Source organism: Manacus candei, unplaced genomic scaffold (genome assembly GCF_025592945.1).
Source record: "Manacus candei isolate 608988 ecotype Guabito, Panama unplaced genomic scaffold, ASM2559294v1 h1tg000048l, whole genome shotgun sequence".
In the NCBI taxonomy this organism is placed as follows: domain Eukaryota; kingdom Metazoa; phylum Chordata; class Aves; order Passeriformes; family Pipridae; genus Manacus; species Manacus candei.
Window position 1 is genome coordinate 9,283,348 of NW_026138096.1, and position 20,760 is coordinate 9,304,107.

General features: G+C 42.1%; 1 protein-coding gene across 8 annotated transcripts in view; it reads left to right on the forward strand.

Moving 5' to 3' along the window:
• Positions 1-20,760, forward strand: part of CTBP1 (C-terminal binding protein 1) — a 237,817-nt gene that overhangs the window by 152,733 nt on the left and 64,324 nt on the right. For 3 of the 8 annotated variants that reach the window (XM_051798603.1, XM_051798602.1, XM_051798601.1), the window contains exon 1: positions 18,511-18,749. The exons of the other annotated variants lie outside the window; for them this stretch is intronic. Coding sequence is in view for 1 of the 3 variants with exons in the window: in XM_051798601.1 (XP_051654561.1) it covers positions 18,710-18,749 (40 nt within the window). In the remaining 2 variants the exon portion in view is untranslated. Of the gene's footprint in view, positions 1-18,510; positions 18,750-20,760 lie in introns of those variants that run through there. 8 annotated transcript variants of the gene reach the window in all.

The window sequence follows — 20,760 nt, forward strand, 5'->3', positions numbered from 1 at the left end:
AAGGCAGAAATTATGAAAATCCTGTTGACAAGTACACACTGTAAATATGAGAGTAGAAATGTATGTTGTTGTTTCCCAGGAGATGAGTGAACTTACAGTTACGTGGGCTTAAATACTGTTGTGCAAACCCAAAATGCAGCAGGTCTTCAAGGATCTTCAGCTACTCCTTGTCTGGGACTTGTTGGTGCCAGAGGTGCTCAGGGTACAGTAGATGTGGGCTTTCCTGACTGTGTGGTTTCTATGGGAAAGCTTACAAACATCCCTCTGTAAATTGGTTATTCTCAGCTGGGCGATGGAGACATCCTGCTGGTCCGGGTGGTGCCCTGCATGACCCTGCATCCGTCTTGGAACTAAATGGTGGGATGAGGTGCACCCAGTAATGGGTTTAGGGTCAGGAAATGCCATTAGCTGTCCGTGCAAGATCTAGGGAGTGTTTTTCTACGCTTAAAGCCTTTCCTGCTCATTTTCTCAAGAGCAATGTCACAAAGTTAAGGCTACATTAAAAAAGCAAGAGGTTGGGGGATAGAAAAGTTTGAAGTTTAGTTCTCTCTGGCTGATGTCCAGTTTGAAATGCAGAAGCAGTGGTTTGCCAGCAGATGGGTGTCAGCAATGCCCAGTGATACCTGCAGCCGCCAGAGGACAGAGGAAAAAAGAATCAGCAGGAGCACGTGTTCCTGAACTCTGGAATTTGCTCTTTTTCTGATCAGATATTGTTATCCTTAGGACACCCTTCAAAACTTGAAGGGTGTTTTTGTGAGAGGACTGTTGTACTTTCTTATTATATTGAGGGAAATCTGTGTGGGTCTTCCAGAGTGACTGTGATGTCTGTGATTCTAGCTCATGAATTTGTTATATAAATCCACACTTAAAAAAAAAAAGAAAGGATCAAATTGCAGAATAAGTAGAGAGCAGAAATCTGCCTATGGTGTTTTGAGAAACTGTTAGGAGGATTTTAAGATTTGTCTCTGAGTCTGATACTACAGATCAGTACAAATGAAGTCAACTCGTTAACATCGGGATTTAACAGGTCTCTTGCATCAGAAATAGGATGTAGAAATGTTACTTTCCACTGGATGATTTTTTTTTTCCTCTTGTACCATCACATGGAGATGTCAAAATTTGCATTTAGGTCATTTTAACCACTGGAAGTTAAGAGGAGCAAATCATAAGTATTTCAACATGGGAAACAGTGGGGAGGAGTTTGAGAGTGAGGACAGACCAGCTGAGGTTACCCAAGGGAGAATGGCTGAGCTCACTGACTTCTCTTGCAAAGCAGCCACTAACACCCTGCCCAGCCCTGACTAAAAGGCATGGGGAGGGGGGAAAGTCCTCCTTCAAGTATTTTCCTCTGAAGAGAAATCTAAATAAAGTTACAGGTGTAGTGATTTCAGATACAAATCCCACCTTGGCACAGTGCCCTGCTGCATTTCCCTACTCAATTCAATGATTTGTATCTGAAACTTTACCTCTTTTGGGCTGCACTCCTGTGATTTGGTCCATGTGGTTTGAGGTGTTGAACATAAAAATCACTTATGTGAAATGCACTTTTAAAAAATTACCTAAAATCAGTGTTTAGGAATGAAAAAGGCCATAATTTTATCAACTATCACCAGTCTAATAATATTTTATGCATTATTTGTGGATGAATATTTGATAACCTGGCCACATTTTTCATCTCTAGGGCCATTAGTTAAATAAAGCAAAATGTAGGGGGAAAAAAATTAGAACTTTATTTTACCCAAGCAAACTTCTTACTAAAAAAAAAAAAAAATCAGTTTGCTATCAGTTATACGTGATGGAGGTTTATATTATCTTTCTTTCATAGGAGCATTTAGTAGACTGAGTTATATTTAAATCACAAGGTTTGTCCTTAGAACATCCAGAAATTAGGTTATTATTTATTAAAAGACCCACTGCATTCTCAGTAGTGATGAATGCAAGAAAGAAAAACTTGTTTCCGTCATCAAATTTTCAAGTACAATTATTTAGCTGTGCTTGTACAATTACTACTAAAATGTCACATATATAAATTACTCTATAATCACATTTACAAAAATGTACCATAGTATGATATTTCTGTGGCTGCTGGAAGAGATGACTCTAGGAAATACTGCCTAAGCTGGGTGGCTGTGTTTTTTAATTACTCAAATTGCACCTAAAAAAGGATATTTTTTTCTGAATAGTCACCTCGTTGTTTGCAGTGATTAGCACAGATAAGGATTTAAGAGGCCTAAGAAACAGTTAAATTAAATTTTAGAAGCCACATTCTTCTTCAGAGCTGTAATTTTGCTCCCAGTAGGCCTTTAAATGCTACTCACATGCTGCCTTCTAAGTCCCATTATAGATGTCAATGCTCCTTAAGTTTGGCTTTGTTTAAAAAGAAAAAAAACCCTTCTTTTTGAATGAAAGGTGGAAGCAAATCATTAGATTAAATTGCTTAGGAAACCCAATTGTGAATTGGGTCTGTGGAGTTGTTACACAGCCTCCAGTAAACCTGGAAATCCAAGGGCATCATATGTGTGGAAGGAGGGAGAGGCTACAAAGGAGGAATTTAGAAATACTGCCCTGGCATGCAGGGGTGGTGTTAGGAAAATCAGAGCTCATGTTGGGACTTGAACGTCAAGGGCAAGAAAAAAAAAAAAGGTTTCTATGACTGCAATGGTAGTAGGAGGACCAGGAATGTGTTTCTAGGGACATGATGCAGAAGGGGGTGACTGGGAACAGTCAGCGTGAATTTATCACAGGTGGATCCTGCCTGTCTGGGCAGATTAACTTCCATGAAAACCTGGCTGATTTGGGGATGAAGGGAGAGCAGTGGACAACATTTCCTTCAGTTTGAACAAGGCTTTTGGCATTTCCTCCCACAGTGTTATTCAGGCTGAGGGGGTGTAGTGGGATGGCTGTGACTGGTGGGCAGCCAGGGGAGTAAAGCTCTGGTCGGATGAGGGGGCTCAGAGGTCGTGTTTGGTGGCATCTACTCTGTCTTCTGGAGATGGCAGCAAGTGGAGGAGGAGGGATCTGTCATGTTAGAACATCCTGCTCATTTAACAGTGACAGATGAAGGCATCCTGTGATACCAGGGTGATACCAGTGCCTTCAGACTTCAAAACTTGTATGAATTTCTTTAGTCCATAGAATCACAGAATGGTTTACGTGGAAAAGGACCTTAAAGATCATCTTGTTCCAACCCCCCTGCCACAGGCAAGGAAACTTTCCACTAAACCAGGTTGCCCAACCTGACCTTGAACAAAGTTGGAGGACTTTTCCTGGAAAAGATTATTCCATCACAGAAATCATCCCCTTACGTTTTCTGATCCCCCAAATACTTGTTTATTGCTGGCATTTGTTTTTCCTGTCTTGCCTGTAGCTAATTTGTAACGGGAGAGAGAATTTAGCTGAGAGACTCTGTGTGGTAAAAGACTGTTCTTATTATCTATTTTGCTAAAAATAAGAATGAGGTACTGAGATAGTTGATTTTAAGGCAGGCATTATCCAGAACAGTGTGCAGTACCGATTTAAACATTTATTTTATGATGGCATATGTTATTCCAATAGCTGTAGCAAAAATTTTAATAAAATATGGATTTATTTTACTGAAAATCTTTCAAATTTTTAGTACAGCTGTGAGCTGAAGTTTGTTTTGGCACACTCAACTGTACTGTCCTCTACATTAAATGTTTAATTGAATCCCTCTAGTCTCTCAGTTTAAACACCTGAAAACTATGGTCTGAATAACAGTGATTGTTGTTTCACGTTCATAATTATTTTAAGAGCTCTGAGAAACAAAAATACTTGGATGGCAAACATTCATTCATTTCAGGAACATCAGGCCTTGGTTCATAAAGAAAAAAAAGACTTCTTAATTTTCCCAGTAAAAACAGAAAAATGCTGTTTTCAAGCTAAACTGATTGTGGAAACTGCAGAGCAGTACATAGTTCACACTTACTTCATGTGCCATAATTCCTACAGAAGTGATGTGTGTGTTGTGCTTCTCAGGACCTAGAAAAAGATCTAATTTTTTTTTTCCTAGTAAGTGTTTTGTGCAATTAATAGTAGCCCTGTGGGGGGAGTGATGAGGAGTCACCTTTCTGGCAGAATTTGGTTTAAGTTGGATTCAGGGGATCTGTGTGTGCGTGGACCTGAGCGGTGGGACGTCCATGGCACGGTGATGGTGAGTTAAACACGCGCACGTCTTTCCTGGGTAAAGCCAAAATTAAGGATGAGAGGAGTGTGCAGGCAGATGGTGGCACTGACATGTTTTATTAATGAATACAGTTGTGATTGGAGTACAGTTACAGATTGCTAAAAGCTCGGAGCTGAGATAGCCATCTCATAGGAAGCAGTATTGTCTTACACCGCTGTGTTTAGTTCTTCTGTACAACATGGTTATATCCAGCATTAAAAAAAAAAAGTGTATAAACCACAGTGGAGTAAACAGTCTTTTCTGATTCTAACAACAGTAGCTTTTTTGGTAGTGTAAATGCTTCATCAACACATGAATATAACTTTTTTTCATCTCAATTTCTCCTTCCCATACTCCCGTGATTAATTTATTACTGTTTGGGTGATCTTTCAAGGGTTACCCAGCAGAATTCTTATTGCTATTTTTACAGTTTATCTTCGTATTGACTTTTTGTTTTAAAATGAAAGTAAGTTTTTTTCCTAATCTAGACCTGCCAGGACTATCTGCATTAGGACAGACTACTCCTCTCTCCTCGGCTCAACTCTTCGTGTAATAGTAAAATGTTTAGCTCCAGTAGAAGACACAAAAAATATGTTAAATATGATTCACTGTGGGGCTGCTGTGATACTCCCAAAACACAGCAGTTGCATTAAAACAAATGTAATTTTACAGGCCTTCAAAACTATATTTTTTTTAGCAGTATTGACTTCAGTTAACTGGCCACAGGGGAGACCTATGTTCATGAGACGGATCAGGGGAGCACAAACTTCAGGTTACACAGTCAACTTCCTACAGATTGTTATATTTCTTTATAGGGTAGCACAGTCTATTTTTTATATATCCACTGTGAAACTAGAATGATGGCACACTGCTGACACAAAGATTTACACTGTGGATGAATATATGCCTGTCCTTGGTCTTGTTAGACATATGGAGAATGACTCTTCAGTTGTAGTGGGATGTCTGAATATTTTATGGATTTGCTCTGACAGCAAGCATGAGCATTTAATAAGCAAATACTGTACATATTTTAAAGATGAGGAACCTGGATAGAAAGGAAGTGGTTTAGGATGACAAGGATGATGGGAGGATGGTGACAGAATCAGGAACTGATTGTGCATTTCCCGAATCTTGGCTGTGCCTAAATCCTTCTGATTTCTCCCAGTTGTGAGTCGCCTCTGTTCCCTTACAAAAACACTTGCCAGCAGAATTCCTCTGGGCTCCGTCTTAGGCGACTTTTTTTGCAAACCGAATGGAAGAGTCTAAGCTGTGTCATCAGTTAAGATGTCAGCAACTTAAATACCAGAAATTGATGGGCAGCATCCAGTTCTGCTTGTCACATACAAGAGCAGTCTTGCAGTGCACGAGAGACAATGTTCTTAAAGAAGCACTAACTGAGCTAAACCCCAGCGAGGTGGCAGCAGCGCTGGTCCTTCAGAAGGACTCACTGTCATCTTCCTGAGAACACTTCTCCCAGCAGCATTCCCTGTGTAGGGTGATGAAGGTGCCACAGAAACTCCATCTCACTGCAGACTGCGCTTCGAGCACCTGGCACAATGTGCATTTGTTCTTTGCTAGTCTACAAACACCCCTATTTCGGTGCACCTGGGTGGAGAAGTGCATGAACCCCAAAGTATTTCAGTTGTTTAATGACAGTAAAAAGAACTTGTTACTAATTTAATATTGAAAGTCCCCAAGTTCAGTGTTTCACATGCTGTGTGGGTCTGGAAGAGAATCTGTCTCCTCTTGTCCACGGTGCTCTCAGTGGGATCATCACGAGCTCTCTCCTGGAATTCAGCTGGTTTATGGTAAGACATCCCTCTTCATCACAGCTTCTCAGTAGTAATTGCTTCCTGTTAATGGATGTCATGAGCAGGGAGAGATTGATATCAGTAGATGATGCTCAGAGAAAGAAAGCTCATCTGTTCTGTTCATCCCAACAGGAAGCAGAGTAGTGACCAACAATTAATCAACTTCAAGTTTTTGGAGCTGTAACTCCCCAAAGTGTGGGATCAGAAAGGAATTTCCCAGTTACCTCGAACCTCTTTGTATCATGTAAATATTTGATACAGTTCAGCCCCAAATTCTTGTTAGACTGATCTTTTAGAAGGGCATCTGAAGTATACAGGAGATAGGACACCACCATAACCTTTGGTAGTGTAGTCAATAACATCCATTTTAACAACAGCAAAAGAAACCAACTTAGAAAGTACAGATTTTTGAATGAGCTTCTAAGCTGCTCGGTGTTATTATGTCTTCCTTTAAGATTAGGCAGTCGTTTAGTGTCTGGTATTTCTCCCTGCAAAGTGTAATCATGTTATCTCTCAGGTTTTTTGGCAATCTGAATACATTGTGTTCTTCAAGGCTTTTTTTTTTCCATCAGCATTGAGTTTTTCTTTTTGTACACTTTTGACCATACAGAATGTGGATGCCAGAGCTGGCAGCAACAGTTCACTGTTTATAATGTTGGTAATCCTGTCCACAATGGCAAAGATTTCCTCCATACTTGAATTTAGCAGTTTTTTCAAGGAAAACATTACCTCCTCATGTCGAGGTGTAATTCTTGAAGCTGACGGAGTTGCACATCACTTTTAAGGCTCTAATTCCCTACCCTGTCAGTGTGACAGTAGTCTTTTTTAATGGCAAAGCTTGGATTTATTAAAGCATGTTTTGTTACTTCATTTATCTGTGACTTTCATTTATCTGTGATCCATAATGACTGTGTGATTGCACTTTTGCTATTATTTTTTAGACAGTTATTATTCTTTTTATGATGTTCACAGTCATTTTTGCAAAGATTTTCTATCTATGTCCACATCGTTGGTGAAGGTGATGACAAATACCCATTAGAAACATCTCTACTGAGAGAGGTTTTTCACTGACAAATGTGTCCTAAGCTAACTGATCATAATCCTTTTAATATAGGTTTGTTTTTATCTTTTATTTTTAGCTTTGTGTAGCACTAACTTTTTAAACCAGAATTGTCAGTATTTCTAACTCAGACACCTTGCAAAACTCCTAATTTGTTGCATCTTCATGGTTGCCTTAGATGAATTTGCTAGATGTGTATGAATCCTGGTGATGAATGTAGTACAAGAATTAAGATTATTCTTTTCTAGTGAAAATAAATTGCTATTTGGTAGAAATAATCATCAGTGTGTAAGTACATGTGTCTGGATTTCATTAGTTGTTCATTCTTGTTGGCCAGATCAAGTTTAGAAATAAATTTTCATACCAGATCTGCCCAATGGCCCAAGAATTTCAACAATTGTACTTTATTAATTAATTGAGACCATAATCTTGTACTAGGCAAGAGATATAAAAAAAAAGAATTTAATAAAACACCCATAAAAGTAGCCTTCCAGTAGAGAAAATGGACTTGGAATGTCTTTAATAGTATTTGGCTCACTCCTTTGCATCTGAATGTGCATGCACAACTGCACACAATTAGAACTATTTTTTCCAATGCATCTGTGTGTGTGTGCTTGGTTTCTGTAAAGAAGAGATATTCCATTCCCCACTGTAACTCTGTGTAGTGAGTAGAATATATAGTGCAACTTGTTTGGGTCAGAATGAAGTAAAATTATACTGTGATATTCCTACATTTCTGGAAGTGTAAGCTGCTCAAAATTCTATTTTGCAATTATCCTGATTATTTAAGTTCTTTGGATGTCCTTGTGAGAGCGATCCAGTGTTCTTTCCAGCTAAAATTATTCAGCTGTTTCTTTCCTCAGTTAATGTAGGGAGAGAAAATCAATAGAGAAGATAATATTTTAGCATTAGTTGATCCTAGGGTCTTATTTGATTCCAGCATAGCAGGCTAAGTAGCAAATGCTCTTAGCAATTGTTTCTGTTAGTGGAATTTTGAAAGCACTAAGAGAAATCTTGATCCATGGAGACAGTACAGTAATTCACATTGACATATTTTCCCCATTTGCCACAGGGCAAGTGGAACTATTAATGCTCCTGTGCAAAACCTTTTTTCTCCTTTTCTATTTTTTTAAGGGCAGAACAGAAAAAGTGTTGATGCTAACAGTGGATTATATGGAGAAATTTGGACTGCCCTGCAGCCATCAAAAGGGAAAAAGATTCAGAAAATTTGCTATCAATGTATCTCTGTTCTTTTTTTTTTTTTTTAATAGAAACCTCTGTGCTATATTTATTTACATGGTGGATTTTTGTAGTGTTTTGGAAGTTCAGTGGTTGTTTTAAGCAAAAGGGTATCTGTGGGGTCAGGAAGCAGGTAGCACTGATTGTAAAATAAACTGTTTGAATACTGCATGTCCATATGAACTGATTCTAACAATAAAATCTTCTCTGAATCCATTTTGTGCTCCACAATGTACAGTCAGTGCCCAATGGAGACAGCCGTTCCAATCATGTATACACAAGGAATATTTGTTATCCATTGTAGTATTTTGCCTGCAGCTTTGAGAGACCCAATTTTATCTTCCCTTAAGCAGCCAAAATGATGTCAGCATCAGTGTGGTACTTTTTTCTTTGAATGTTTCAAGAAGCAAGAAATTGAACTTTTCGTTGATAAATGAAGATTTATGTAATATATATATGTAAATTGAAGCAGTTTAGCTCACTTAGTGCTGTAAAACTGCCTTTGAAATGAGATTTAAATGTGAGTTCTTTAAAATTTGGTTGGTTAGATGTGCAGGAGATAACAGACAGTTGCCTGCTAATAATGCCAGAAACAGTAATTACTGTGAGGAGCAGTTAATGATAGATGACCAAATATATTATGTATATTCTCAATGTGCGTCATCTTGGCCATATGTTACCAAAATGTGTGCTTGCTATTAACTTAAAAAATTAACTAGAAAAATTTTTTAGATAAATTAGCAAATAGTTTCTTTGGTGTCCTTTCCATCATCCTCCCCTCCCCCCCCTCCTTTTTTTTTTTTTTTTAAGAGAGCCAAGAGACTAAGCTTAGGTCACAAATGAGATGAGTTTGATGACCTCAGCCTGTGGCCTCGCAGACATCTGTCTGCATCTCAGAACATCCATAGATTTTAGTACAATTGGAAATCTCTCATCAGGAAATATCCAGGAGTAGACTGGGAACACTTAATTCTGCTTGTGATTGTAAAACCTCAAGAAACAAAAAAATCATCCCTTCCAGTACTTGGTATTTAGTAAAAGTTACAATTGTGTTCCTGGAAAGGAAAAACATTCAAAATACTCTTGTTGAACCAAGGTAGGATCGTTTTTTTTCCTCCGTAGACTTTTTATTATCTCCATGAATTATTGTTTGTTCCTCTCTGGTGATAGTTCTTTCTGATGTGGGTTTCTCTGTAATGTTAATCATAGAGGTGCAGCCTCTGGGAAAGACACAAACTTTAACCTTTCTGGGTCATGGGTCTTGGAAGCCACTTCAGTTAGAGATCAGCACAGTACAGCGATACACAGCGTGTTCTCATTTGTTTCCAGGTCTTTCAGGAAAAGCGAATTAATTATTTATGCACTATCTATATACATTTACTTATTATTACAGCTCAGTTGTCTTTAGCCTCCAGTAGTTAATTTAAAGTACATTTTTCCTAAGGTAACTTCATCATCTGTGATATAACTTGCACTGTTCATAAGGCGTATCAAATCATTTTAATTAAGAACCCAGTCTGTTTGCATGGAAGTGTTTCCCTTTTTGTTCTGCTGAACTTTCCTCTTCCATAAGTGATGTGCAAGCCTGTTCTGTGATCATTCTTGGAGATACATAAAATAATACAAATTAATAAAAGAGTATGCTGATATCAATGACTCTTCAGCTGCTCATAGAATTAAATAAGACCCACATAAACCATAAGAATATGAAGGAAAAAAATAGGTTTTGTATACATTAAGATTTTCCCTGGAATTACATGATGGAAGCGAAAATTTTAAAATTGTTGGTTGCACGAGAGTTGCAGATTTTTGAATGTTTATTGTGTTACTTGTGATCTGGTAGTTCAGATGGCACATCAGTGTAGTGAAAAATAATAGTTCATTACACAAAAGCAGTATTAGATACCCTGTGAATAACTGTTGTGATGAAATGACCTCAAGTTGTGCTGGGGAGGTTTAGATTGGACATTAGGAAAAATTTCTTCATGGGAAGGGTGGCCAAGCATTGGAACAGGCTGCCCAGGGCAGTGGTTGAGTCACTGTCCTTTAAAAGACGTGTAGACCTGGCACCTGGGGACATGGTTTAGCAGTGGCCTTGGCAGCACTGGGTTAATGGTAGCAGTCAATGATCTTAAAGGTCTTTTCCAACCCAAAGGATTCTCTGATTCTGTGTTTATAGCTCGTGATAAACTCTGTGTGGGCTTTGCACAGTGCCACCGTGACTCACAAACGCTGCAGATGTGTCAGCCCAGCCACCTTGCCAACGCCTGCCTGGCACAACAGTAGCTGCCTTTAAAAGTGCACCAGTGACTCTGCTGTCGGAGTAATGGTCGTTGTGAGATGATGGAGTTCCCACAAGACACTTGTAGGACCACAGTTGTGCTGTGCTGTGACACAAATTGAACAAAACATCCCTGTCGGATGGTGTTTTCCCGTGTAGAAGAGTTGAACCGTTAAAAAGACAATGATTTAGCAAACATTTTCATGAGATGTGCTCTCTCTGCAGCATTTTCTTCGTGCAATATGATAAGGCCTTTGGAAAGTTTATCCATTAATCTTTAAATAATACCATCCTATCATAATGCTCAGTGCTGCCTTAGTCTGTAAGTCGGGGTATTGGGCAATAACGATCAGCTCAAGTAGCAGTAAATCTGCTGATACTGATTATCACCTATTTGAATCGCCTTTGCTTCCGTAGAGAAACTGTATGTTTCAGGAATATAAGTAGTGTGATCAGGCAGCCTTTATGCTGGGATAACAGGCTGCTTCTATCTGCATTATACAGCAATACAAAGGGGTTTTTTTCAGTATTTTTTTTTTCATATCACTGTGTAAGTTGTCACATAAACTGATGTCCTTCAGGATTTGAATTGTGTCTTAGGAGTCTTGCGTAGGGATAAGGATTTCTGGAGGTTTAGTTTTCAGCTGTTGAGTTTTAAGTCTTGAGCATGGGAAGTAAAAAAGCTGCACAGCAGTCCCTGTTTGGGTTTAATGAAGAAATAAAAGGTGAGGCTCTCCATAGCTGCCTATGAAATGTTTGTTAGAAAAAGATACATTTATTAGGAGAGGGTTACAAATATTAGTGTGTCAGGAGGTACATGGAGGCAGAGAACATGGAATGTGCTTCTGTGGCTAATGGGGTATGTGCTTTACACAGGAAACCTTGCTAGTTTCTTTTTACTGTTCTAAAATCATCGACCATTCACTGTTATGGATTGCCTAGCCTGTGTATTGTTCCATATGTTGTAACTATGGAATTGATTTTCACCGCCTATCTCTTTGCTACTGTTTTTCTCTCCTCTAATTTTCCTGCTTTCTTAGAGTAGAAAGGACTGATCATCGACATTGTTTTTACATATTTCAGAGAATGTTTTTCTCGTTTGGTTACCAATTTCTGGATATACTACTTTTTAAAACAAATTAAAATTAGTTAAACGAGCTTGCACTTTTTATTATAGCCCATTGAATTATCTAACATTATTCAATAGGCAGATTTTATTGTGTTTAAACAAACGTGTGCAGGTTTTTTCAATATGCAGATGTTTTCAAATGTCCTTACTATAGCTGCTGCTCACAGTGAGAGTTACTGAAGGTACCTGAAGTGCTTGATGGATGTAGTGCAGCTGCTGAGTGGTGTCAGGGTGTAGCATTATCAGATTTTAGTTGTACGTAGATGTGATCAGTCAGGGACAGGCAGGGGGCTGCCAGGGGGATGTGGTGTGTCTCAGAAGCTAGAAATCTCAGGATTCACTAGAGGTCACTTTTTGCTCAATAGTGAACCACTCTCTTATCTTAGTGGTAGGTGATAGTGGAGTGCTGGTAGTGCAGTATTTCATGAGGGTACAAAGCAGTGTTCAGTTTGGAAGAGGATGAAATTCAAGCCTGACAACTTGTCATCATCCCAAGTAAATTTGACAAAGCAAGAGAGTTCATTTCAATGTCATAAATGCATAGAATCCTGCTGCGTGGTCATGCTCAAGGTCCTTGGCAGAAAATGGACATTTTCATGTAACATTGTTTTGCTTTTTGCATCCTTTAATATCCGTGCTAGTTTTTCAGATGGGTAAGCTTCATGGGTAGTTTCAGAGCAAAGTCTCCAGCTAAATGCTTAGAAATTTTGCTTTGATTTCATACCTGTCTGTATTTTTCCTGAGGGCATCCTCAGTTTTGTGGTGCGTGTTTCAAACAAGGAAGTAGGATGCTCTCTCTGCCACCTAGTGAATGAATGACATTCATAAATGCAAATATAATTGTTTGGGAACTTGAAAACTATCTCTGATACAACTATTGCTTTTTTTTCCCTGAATACTTGTCGTGCAACTTTGACAAAAATAAGATGCCAAGTGTGTTAGAAGAGAACTAAAGAGGAGGTGGAGTGCACATTGTAGCCCAGAGAGCACCAGCTTCCTGCCAGTCCAAATGGGTATGAGCATACAGCATCTCTTAGAGATGCCCCACTGCTGCTTTAGCATGGGGCCAGGCCAGAATAATTAATCCCTCTTCTAAGCAGATAATCACCTTATATTTGGAGTAACACTGGCAAATCTGAACTGCTTGTGGCTTCAGAGCTAGAGCAGAGATCCAGCCTGAGCATCTCTCCTTTCTTCTGGAAGTGGTGTAGGCAGGTGTCCTACCCTTGAATCCACGTAGGTGAAGGTACCTCCCGAGTTTGGTTTTCTGCAGTTGTTGATTTTCTCAGCAGACTGCCCTGAAGATACACTCACAGTAGCAAGTTTACTCAGGACATCCACTGCTTCTGCTTAGGCCACTGGATGGTTCATTATTCTCCATATTACCTGTGAAATTACTACCACCAAACAGGTTATTGAATCTACTACAGACTTGTGGGTTTTGATCCCTTCATTTGGCCTTAATATGTAGATCTGTTTCTTTGCATGCAGAATGCAGCATCATAAAGAGTATGTGGTTCTCCTTATAATTTTAAAGAGACAGCCAGACGTCATAACTACTCTGCATAGGTCGGAGCCTACTTCCCTTAATCATCTAAAAAATAGTACTTTGCTTCATGACAAGGCCCAGACTGATTTAAAACTTGAGAATTACTACTCAATAATCTAGTTCTATAAAAGTAAATGCAGAATGTTGTTATGCTGGTTCATTATGTTGAAAGCACGATGCATTATAATTTTTAATGGAATGTGAATATAATATATTCTAAGTGCCTTCTTTAACACCTTGGGAGACAGCTGGATCAGTGGTCTCACTCGCCTACTGAGGATTTTGTTAGTAGGTAGAGGTAAATTTTTAAAGGTTTCATTAGCAACAGGAGCCTCAGCACAGTATCTGTGCAACTTAGAGTCTGAATGAGCTCCAAGATTTCAGGCAGGTGAGAAGGAGGAAACCTTCCCTGGGTCACTAACCCACTTTTTGTCCTTTCATGTTAATTGGCTGTTTGTCCCTGGGAACACAGATTGTGCCGCTTCTCCTTTACCTCGTCCAATGTCAAATCCCCAAAGAAGCCCTGCCAGCGCAGAAGGGAAGGAGCCATATGGGGCAGGTTGCAGTTGTTCCTTCAGGTCTGGATTTATTCCACTGTGAACAGATGGACAATGGCTGACATCCACTAATGGTTCTCGATAGGTTTCTTCTGCTGTTCATCTCTATCTTCTTTCTCTCTTCAGCCAGAACACAGACCTTCCTGGAAATGTCTGTTAACTCCTCCTGACTAGATGGAAAATAATACCTCTCATTTCACGACAACCAGAAAATGCAGCAGATTGAATTCCACCCTAGTTCTTGTGTTCTTAGCACTTGTATGAAGAGGGTGAGATCAAGAAGAAAATTTCTCTTAGTCACTTAATACAGATAACATCAGAGGAGAGAGGTTTTTTGTGTTCACTGGTTTTGAAGGAAATCTATTCTTCCATTCATTCAGTACACTACAAACTTTGTCACTTTTGTACGGCCGGTATTTCCAGCGCAGAGCTGGCGGAGCAGTTCCATTCTGAGAAGGGAGCAATGCACATTTGGCATTTCAAAAAGGACTTTGCATGTTTGACCCAGTTGAACTTCTTGTTCATTAGGTGCAACTTTATTCTGCAACTTTGATCCTTCAGCAAACATTTTTTAAAACAGCAGATGAAGGTCCTCTATTTTATTTCATGCTTGTGATGACCACCATTTCTTAGAGATGAAGTGGTTCCCTTTAGTCAGTTTTTTCAATTTCCCACTCAGAATTTGCTGAAAATGTTTCTCCAAAATGAGTTTCACATCAGCCAGAAAGCATTTGCGTCTTACAGTGGGAAGTTTCACGCAGAGGAAGTTATACTTAAATAAATAATAAAAAAAAAAGGAGCTGTAATTAAAATACACAATTGCAAAATCAAAGTAGGATGATCTCTGTGTGTTTTATAAACAAATGCCTTTGAGGATCTGAGTGAAAAAATTAAGGAAATATTTAAATCCAAACAAAGTTTTCTTTCTAGATTTTAAATAAATTGAATTGACTTCTTTTGATTATACATTTAAAAGATCTATTTTTAGGATGAAGTTAAGTGTTAGGCCTGCTTTATCCAACAGTTCTTTTCTTTTGACATAAATGCCTTTTAGGATCTCCTAATAGCATCTGCAAGATTTTTTTTGTTGACAAAAGATATTCCATTGAAATATAATCTTGCATTTTGATTAAAAATGCATAAAGGTTTTAAATTTATGGCTTTAAAAACTGTTACAATGCGTGATGTCTGTTTGATAATGAAGCAAAAACATGCATGAAAGAACCAGCACGTACAACTATGACAAACCAAAGAAAATCTGGGAGCACACAATAGCGGTATCTCCTTGTAAGAAAATTGTCAAACCTCATTATTCACTTTAGAAAACATTCAACATGTATCTTGGCTCGTTGCTTAGATGATACAACAGTAAAACTTCCTCTTTCAGTATCTTCAAAGTCACATCTGCTATAGATAGCAAACTCTAATGTATCTAATTTGTGAAAGCCCAAGGTCATGCCCTTATGATCGCACATTCTGAGGGGAATAATACTTGTACTTAAATACTACATATGGCTGTTAACAGATACACTTAAAACAATGTATTTGCTCTTCAGCACATGTGCCCCTCCAGCTTACTCTTAAGAAGCCAAGAAACAGTTTGGGGGGTTTGAAAAATGCCATAATTCTTAGTGCAAGACACAGAAGACACTCAGCTGTGTTACATAGTTGTTACAAAAAGAAATGTTGCAGTGACAGCAGTGCCCAAATGCAGTAAGAGGATGGAGATTGTTAGGTTTTGTGGAAGATGTACCTGTTCAAGCCACAGTGTAAAAGTTGTGAAATGCCTGAATGTGTGGTGACCCAGAGGCGAGCTGGAGAAAGTAGGAAGCAAAAAGCAGAGAGGCAGTGAAAGGCTTGGCTGGAGTCAGCTGGTCTGCTCCTGGATTTTCTCATGTCCAGTCTAAAACTAGGCCACTGACAGCCGTACAGGAGAGAAGGGCTGAACTCAGGGTGAAAGCAAGCTCGATTTTCTTAGGCAGAAAGAACATTACTTTGTGTTCCGAAGGAAAACTTGAACGGCTCTTGAGTTATTTTGTGTCCTTTCCCATCCTGAGAGTCTGCACGGTTTGTTCTGTAGAGCAGGTGCCTTGTGGCAGCTGTCAAGGAGCAGGGCAGAGAGACCTTTCGGCCGGGGAGCCGGGGTCAGATAACCTCTCTCCTTCAGCAGGTGCAACTCAGCTTTCTGCTGCTGAAGGGAACACAGTTGGTCCAGTTACAACCAGCTGAGGACCCAGCCCATGATGTTTTCCCAGGAAACGTGAACTTGTGATGTGTGTGCCGGCGTTACCTACAGCGCGTGTGTTTGTTAGGTCTGTGTACAATCAGGAAGGAAAAAGAGCAAGCATATGAATCCCTTCACGAAGTAGCGTAGAGAATACCAAACTGCAGTATTAATAACCTCCTGTTATTGAATCCTCCATCTGTTCATCATGCCAACTTATCCTCACTTAGAGCACTCCCCTTGTCATAATATTTTGTGCCACACTCCCCTCCCTCCCCGAAGCAGCAGTTCCAGTTTAGATCTAAACATTTGCCCAGTCATGTAACCCCACCAAGGACATGGTCTCAGTGCTCTGTTTATGTTTCTTTACAAAAAAAAAATGTAACTGAACTCTTAATTTAATTTCGGAATTTTTCATTTTCCAGTAGTAATTTTCCCCTGGAGATGCTTCCATATCCATATTGGCATTCACGGATATTTCACTTGTGGTTTAAGCATGTTTGACCCCTAATACTCATTCCTGCTGATACTTTGCCACATGGCAACTGCAGCAGTGTGTGTGTGTGTGTGGGGGGGGGCGAAATCATTATTTTCTTCTTAACAGCTTTGATATGTATATCTTTTTATACTTTCTAACATCTATAAATGGCAATAAAGTGGTTAACCACTTTAAAGTGATTAACCCCAAATTTATTTATACAAACCCCACATGAGGCGCTTGGCTTGGTGCTGCCCTAGTGATGCACAGTGAGAATTTAGGGAAACTGTGCTGTTTGAGGGACGTCTGAGACGTCTGTGCTGAGCCACAAAAGGCTTTCCCAGGAATAACAGGAGGAAAATGAAGATAAGTCGGAGGCTGCATCAACTTGTCCTGGGAGTTACCTCCCAGTGCTGCTGGATAATCCCATGAAATGGACACAGTACCGGGGGAACGGTCTGAAAAACAAGTTATTAGGGAACTGGAGCCAAGTTGCTGAAGGCTGCCGTGCCCTGGGCGGATTCCTGAAATCCGCACAACCTGGGAGGCTGAAACCACCCTTTATAACCTTTGGGTTCAAATATTCCCCTCTCAGACCAACAAACCAACTCCCAAAACCCCACAGCGAGATGTACAGCCATGTCAGTCATCCCAGTGGACCGCTCCTGTTCGCTGCCCAGGGACTCCCTGTCCTTATCCGAGGGGGGAGTCCGGGTCCCTGGGGCCGTCTGCTGGCAAGGAACTGATCGCTTTATTTCTGGGAAAAGCCCAAAGATGGGACGTTCGCTGCCGGGCTCGGCTGTGGGAGGGGACGGACGGGCGAGCGGCCGCGGCTCCGCTTCCCGCCTGCGGCAGAGGAGGAAGGGGGCGGCTGTGCCAGAGGTACAAAAGTTTCCGGGAGGGCTGGAGCGAAGCCAGGAGCGCTGAGGGGCGAAGAAACGCGGGGCGGGAGGCGGCGGGGCCATGGCGGCCGCCGCTCCCTCACCGCGCCCGGGCGGGGCGGGGCGGGGCGGGGCCGCCGTCAACAGACCCAGCGGCCGCGGGGGCGCGGCGGCGAGTTTGGTTCGCGTCCGCCGCCGTCTCTGTTTGTGAGGGGAGGCGCATGGCGGGCGAGGGGTAACCCCCGAGGGACGCGGGGACCGCCGGGACTCAATGGGAATGTGCGGGATTCTCCAGTGGAGAGGGATTTCAGTGGCTGTTGTATTAAATTTGGTCAGCTCGCTGCTTTCTCCCTAAAGCCGTTGTCGCCACTCGCGGCGGTGATCCCCACAGTGTGCCGTTCTGGGGCTCCTTGGGCGGGTCAGGGAGGATGCAGGAGGCGCTGACCCTCACTGGGGGCAAAATTAAGGTGTTATGGCTTTACTTGTTTTCGTTTTTGTTAACTCGTAAGAGCGAAAAGCCTTAATGCCGAACCCCAGCGACAGCGAAACACCAGAAACGCTGGTATTCCGGGCTGGCAGAAACTGATGCACGGGAAGTTCCACCTGAACGCGAGGAAGAACTTCCCTGTGGCAGCGACCGAGCGCTGGAACAGGTTGCCCAAAGAGGGTGCGGAGTCTCTCTCACTGGCGATATTCCAGAACCGTCTGGACGCAATCCTGTGCCATGTGCTTCTGGGATGACCCTGCCTGAGCAGGGAGGTTGGGAGCAGATGGCCCACTGGAGTCTCTTCCAGCCTGACCCATCCTGTGAACGCAGCCAGCGTTAATTTTGCTGAAGTTCAAACAAAAAGAAATAAAACCAAACAAACCAAAAACCAAAACAAAACCGTGGCGACATCGCGTCCCCGGGCAGTTTCAGATATCGCTGCGAGCGGCCAAACTCCCGCCCCGCTCTCTCGTTGGCCTCGGAGCGTGCCTAGAACCAGGAGATCGAGCCGGAGGCGGGGGGGGGCGGTGGCGGCGGCCGCTCCCTCCTTCCGCCTTCCCACCCCACCCCGCCCTTCCCCTCCCTCAGCGGGGGCGGGCGTGCGCGCGTGCGCGCGGCGGCGGGGGCGCGCCCGGCGGCGGCGGCGGGGGCGCGCGCACCGAGGCGCCGCTCAGTTCGGGGGCGCCCACGGAGCGGCCGCCATATGCCGCGGCTGCCGCGGCGGCTCCGAGCGGCGCTGCCCCCCGGCATCCTCCTCCTCCTCCTCGTCCTCCCCCTCTTCCTCACCACTCTCCTCCCCGCGGCGGGCGCGGACGGAGCGCGGCGCCTCCATGGGAAGTTCGCACCTCCTGAACAAGGGCTTGCCTCTAGGTAACCATCCGGCCTGGTCGCGGCGGGGCGGGGGACGCAGGCACGGGCACACACCACACACACACCCGCACACAAACACCGCACACACACGAGCGGCCGCCGCCGCCGCGCTTTGTGTGCCCGTCACCGCCGTGTGCCCTGGCGGCCGCGGCGCCGGCGCAACTTTGCCCGGTGGCGGCTGCTGCTGGTGCTGCTGCTGCTTTATTCTTGGTGAAAACATAAAGAGGAATAAAAAAAAAATGAGCGGCGGAGGGGGGGGGGGGTGGGGTGTGCGAGAGTCGTCCTGAAGCGCCGAACTCGAACGGCCCCGGAGCTGCGCCCGGGAGGGAGCTTGGGGTGTTCTGTGCTCCCAGGAGAGGGTTTGGGGTGTTCCGTCGTTCCAGGAGGAGATTTGGGCTGCTCTGTTCTTCCAGGAGAGGATCTGGGGTGTTCCGTCATTGCAGGATGGATCTGGGGTGTTCCGTCCTCCAGGAGAGGGTTTGGGGTGTTCCGTCCTCCAGGAGAGGGTTTGGGGTGTTCCGTCCTTCCAGGAGATTTGGGGTGTTCTGCCCTTCTAGGAGGGATTTGGGGTGTTCTGTCCTTCCAGGAGAAGGGTTTTTGGGATGTGTTCTGTCCCCCAAGAAGAGATTGGGGGTGTTCCGTCCCCCCGGGATGGATTGGGGATGTTCTGTCCCCCAGGATGGATTTGGGGTGTTCCGTGCCCCCTCTCGCCCATGGGGTGAGCTGTGCGGGCTCGGAGCTGCGGGAAAGCTGGGCCGGTGTTTGGATAAACAGGAAGTTTAAAAGCAGCGTTTTATTGCTGTAAAAAGTGCTCAAGGCCTGGCTGGTGGGGAGGTTTTGGCAGAGCTGCGGACGGGTTGTGTATCAGAGGTAAGGCTCTGCACCTAAATACCAATTTCTCTTCTTTCATCTTCTTTTTTATTTTTTCACTCTTCTTAAATTTTATTTAAAACATGCATTTATGCCTGTGTTGTTTAAGGTAACATGAATAATATGCACGGGGTGTTGTTTCAGATACACCTCCAGAATTGCTTGGCATAAATTCTCATGTTAATCTGAAGGTGCTTTTTTTTTTTTTCCCTGCCCCCAGACATAAGGAGACAGAATGTCGATTCCGTTTATAAACATTATCATTTTGTAAGCAAATGACACCAAAAGGAGCCTACAAAGCAGAGAATGAGCCTGTTTACTGTGTAGCTATGAGTCAATCTGCTGTGCTGCTTTGTTTTCCTCTCCAAATTTAAATTCAAAAGTCAGGATTTCAGTCATAGTACCGAGCTGGACAAAATAATGGTAGAAAACGCTGTCATCAGTGTAGGTTTTCGAAATTTCACCTGTTGTAACTTAAAAATTGAACAATTTAACATTGCCTTATATTTTAATAAGTTGTCTTTATCAGGAAGAATGTTTGCTTTTAGGCCACGATGGAGCAGCTAAAGATAATCATCCCTTTGGCCTCATTGATAATAATGAGGCCTAATAAAGTGAAGTGAATGTGTACTTTCTTTCCCAGTGAATTAAAATTAACTGTCATATTTGAGATGTGCATACGTGTTTCGAGTGCATTGCACTGATTCCTCCTCCAGGGTCTTAAAAGATGTAAATATTCTTATTTAGTATTCAAGCCCCCTGGCAAGTAGCCTGGTGCCCTTATTAAAATATTTTAAATCTCATTATTATATCCCACTAGGAAGGGAGCAAGAAAATACTAAGAAAAATAAAATATATTTAAATTATTTCGGGTTGAGATCGTATTGAGTAACACTTTAAAAATCTGTTTGTTTTATAAACAAAAAGGGTTAAAAAGCTGAGTATAAATTAGAATGCTAGCAGAAAGATAATTGTCCAGTGCATCCCTTTGTTCTGTGCTCTTATCTGTTTTATCTATTTTTAGCTGTGCGTTGGTGAGGCAGGCATGTAAAATTAGCAGCCCAAACTGCTAACTTTAGTGTATTTTATAACGTTGCTCTTTATTGACCCCCAAAGGCAGCAAGATTTCAATATTGGAATT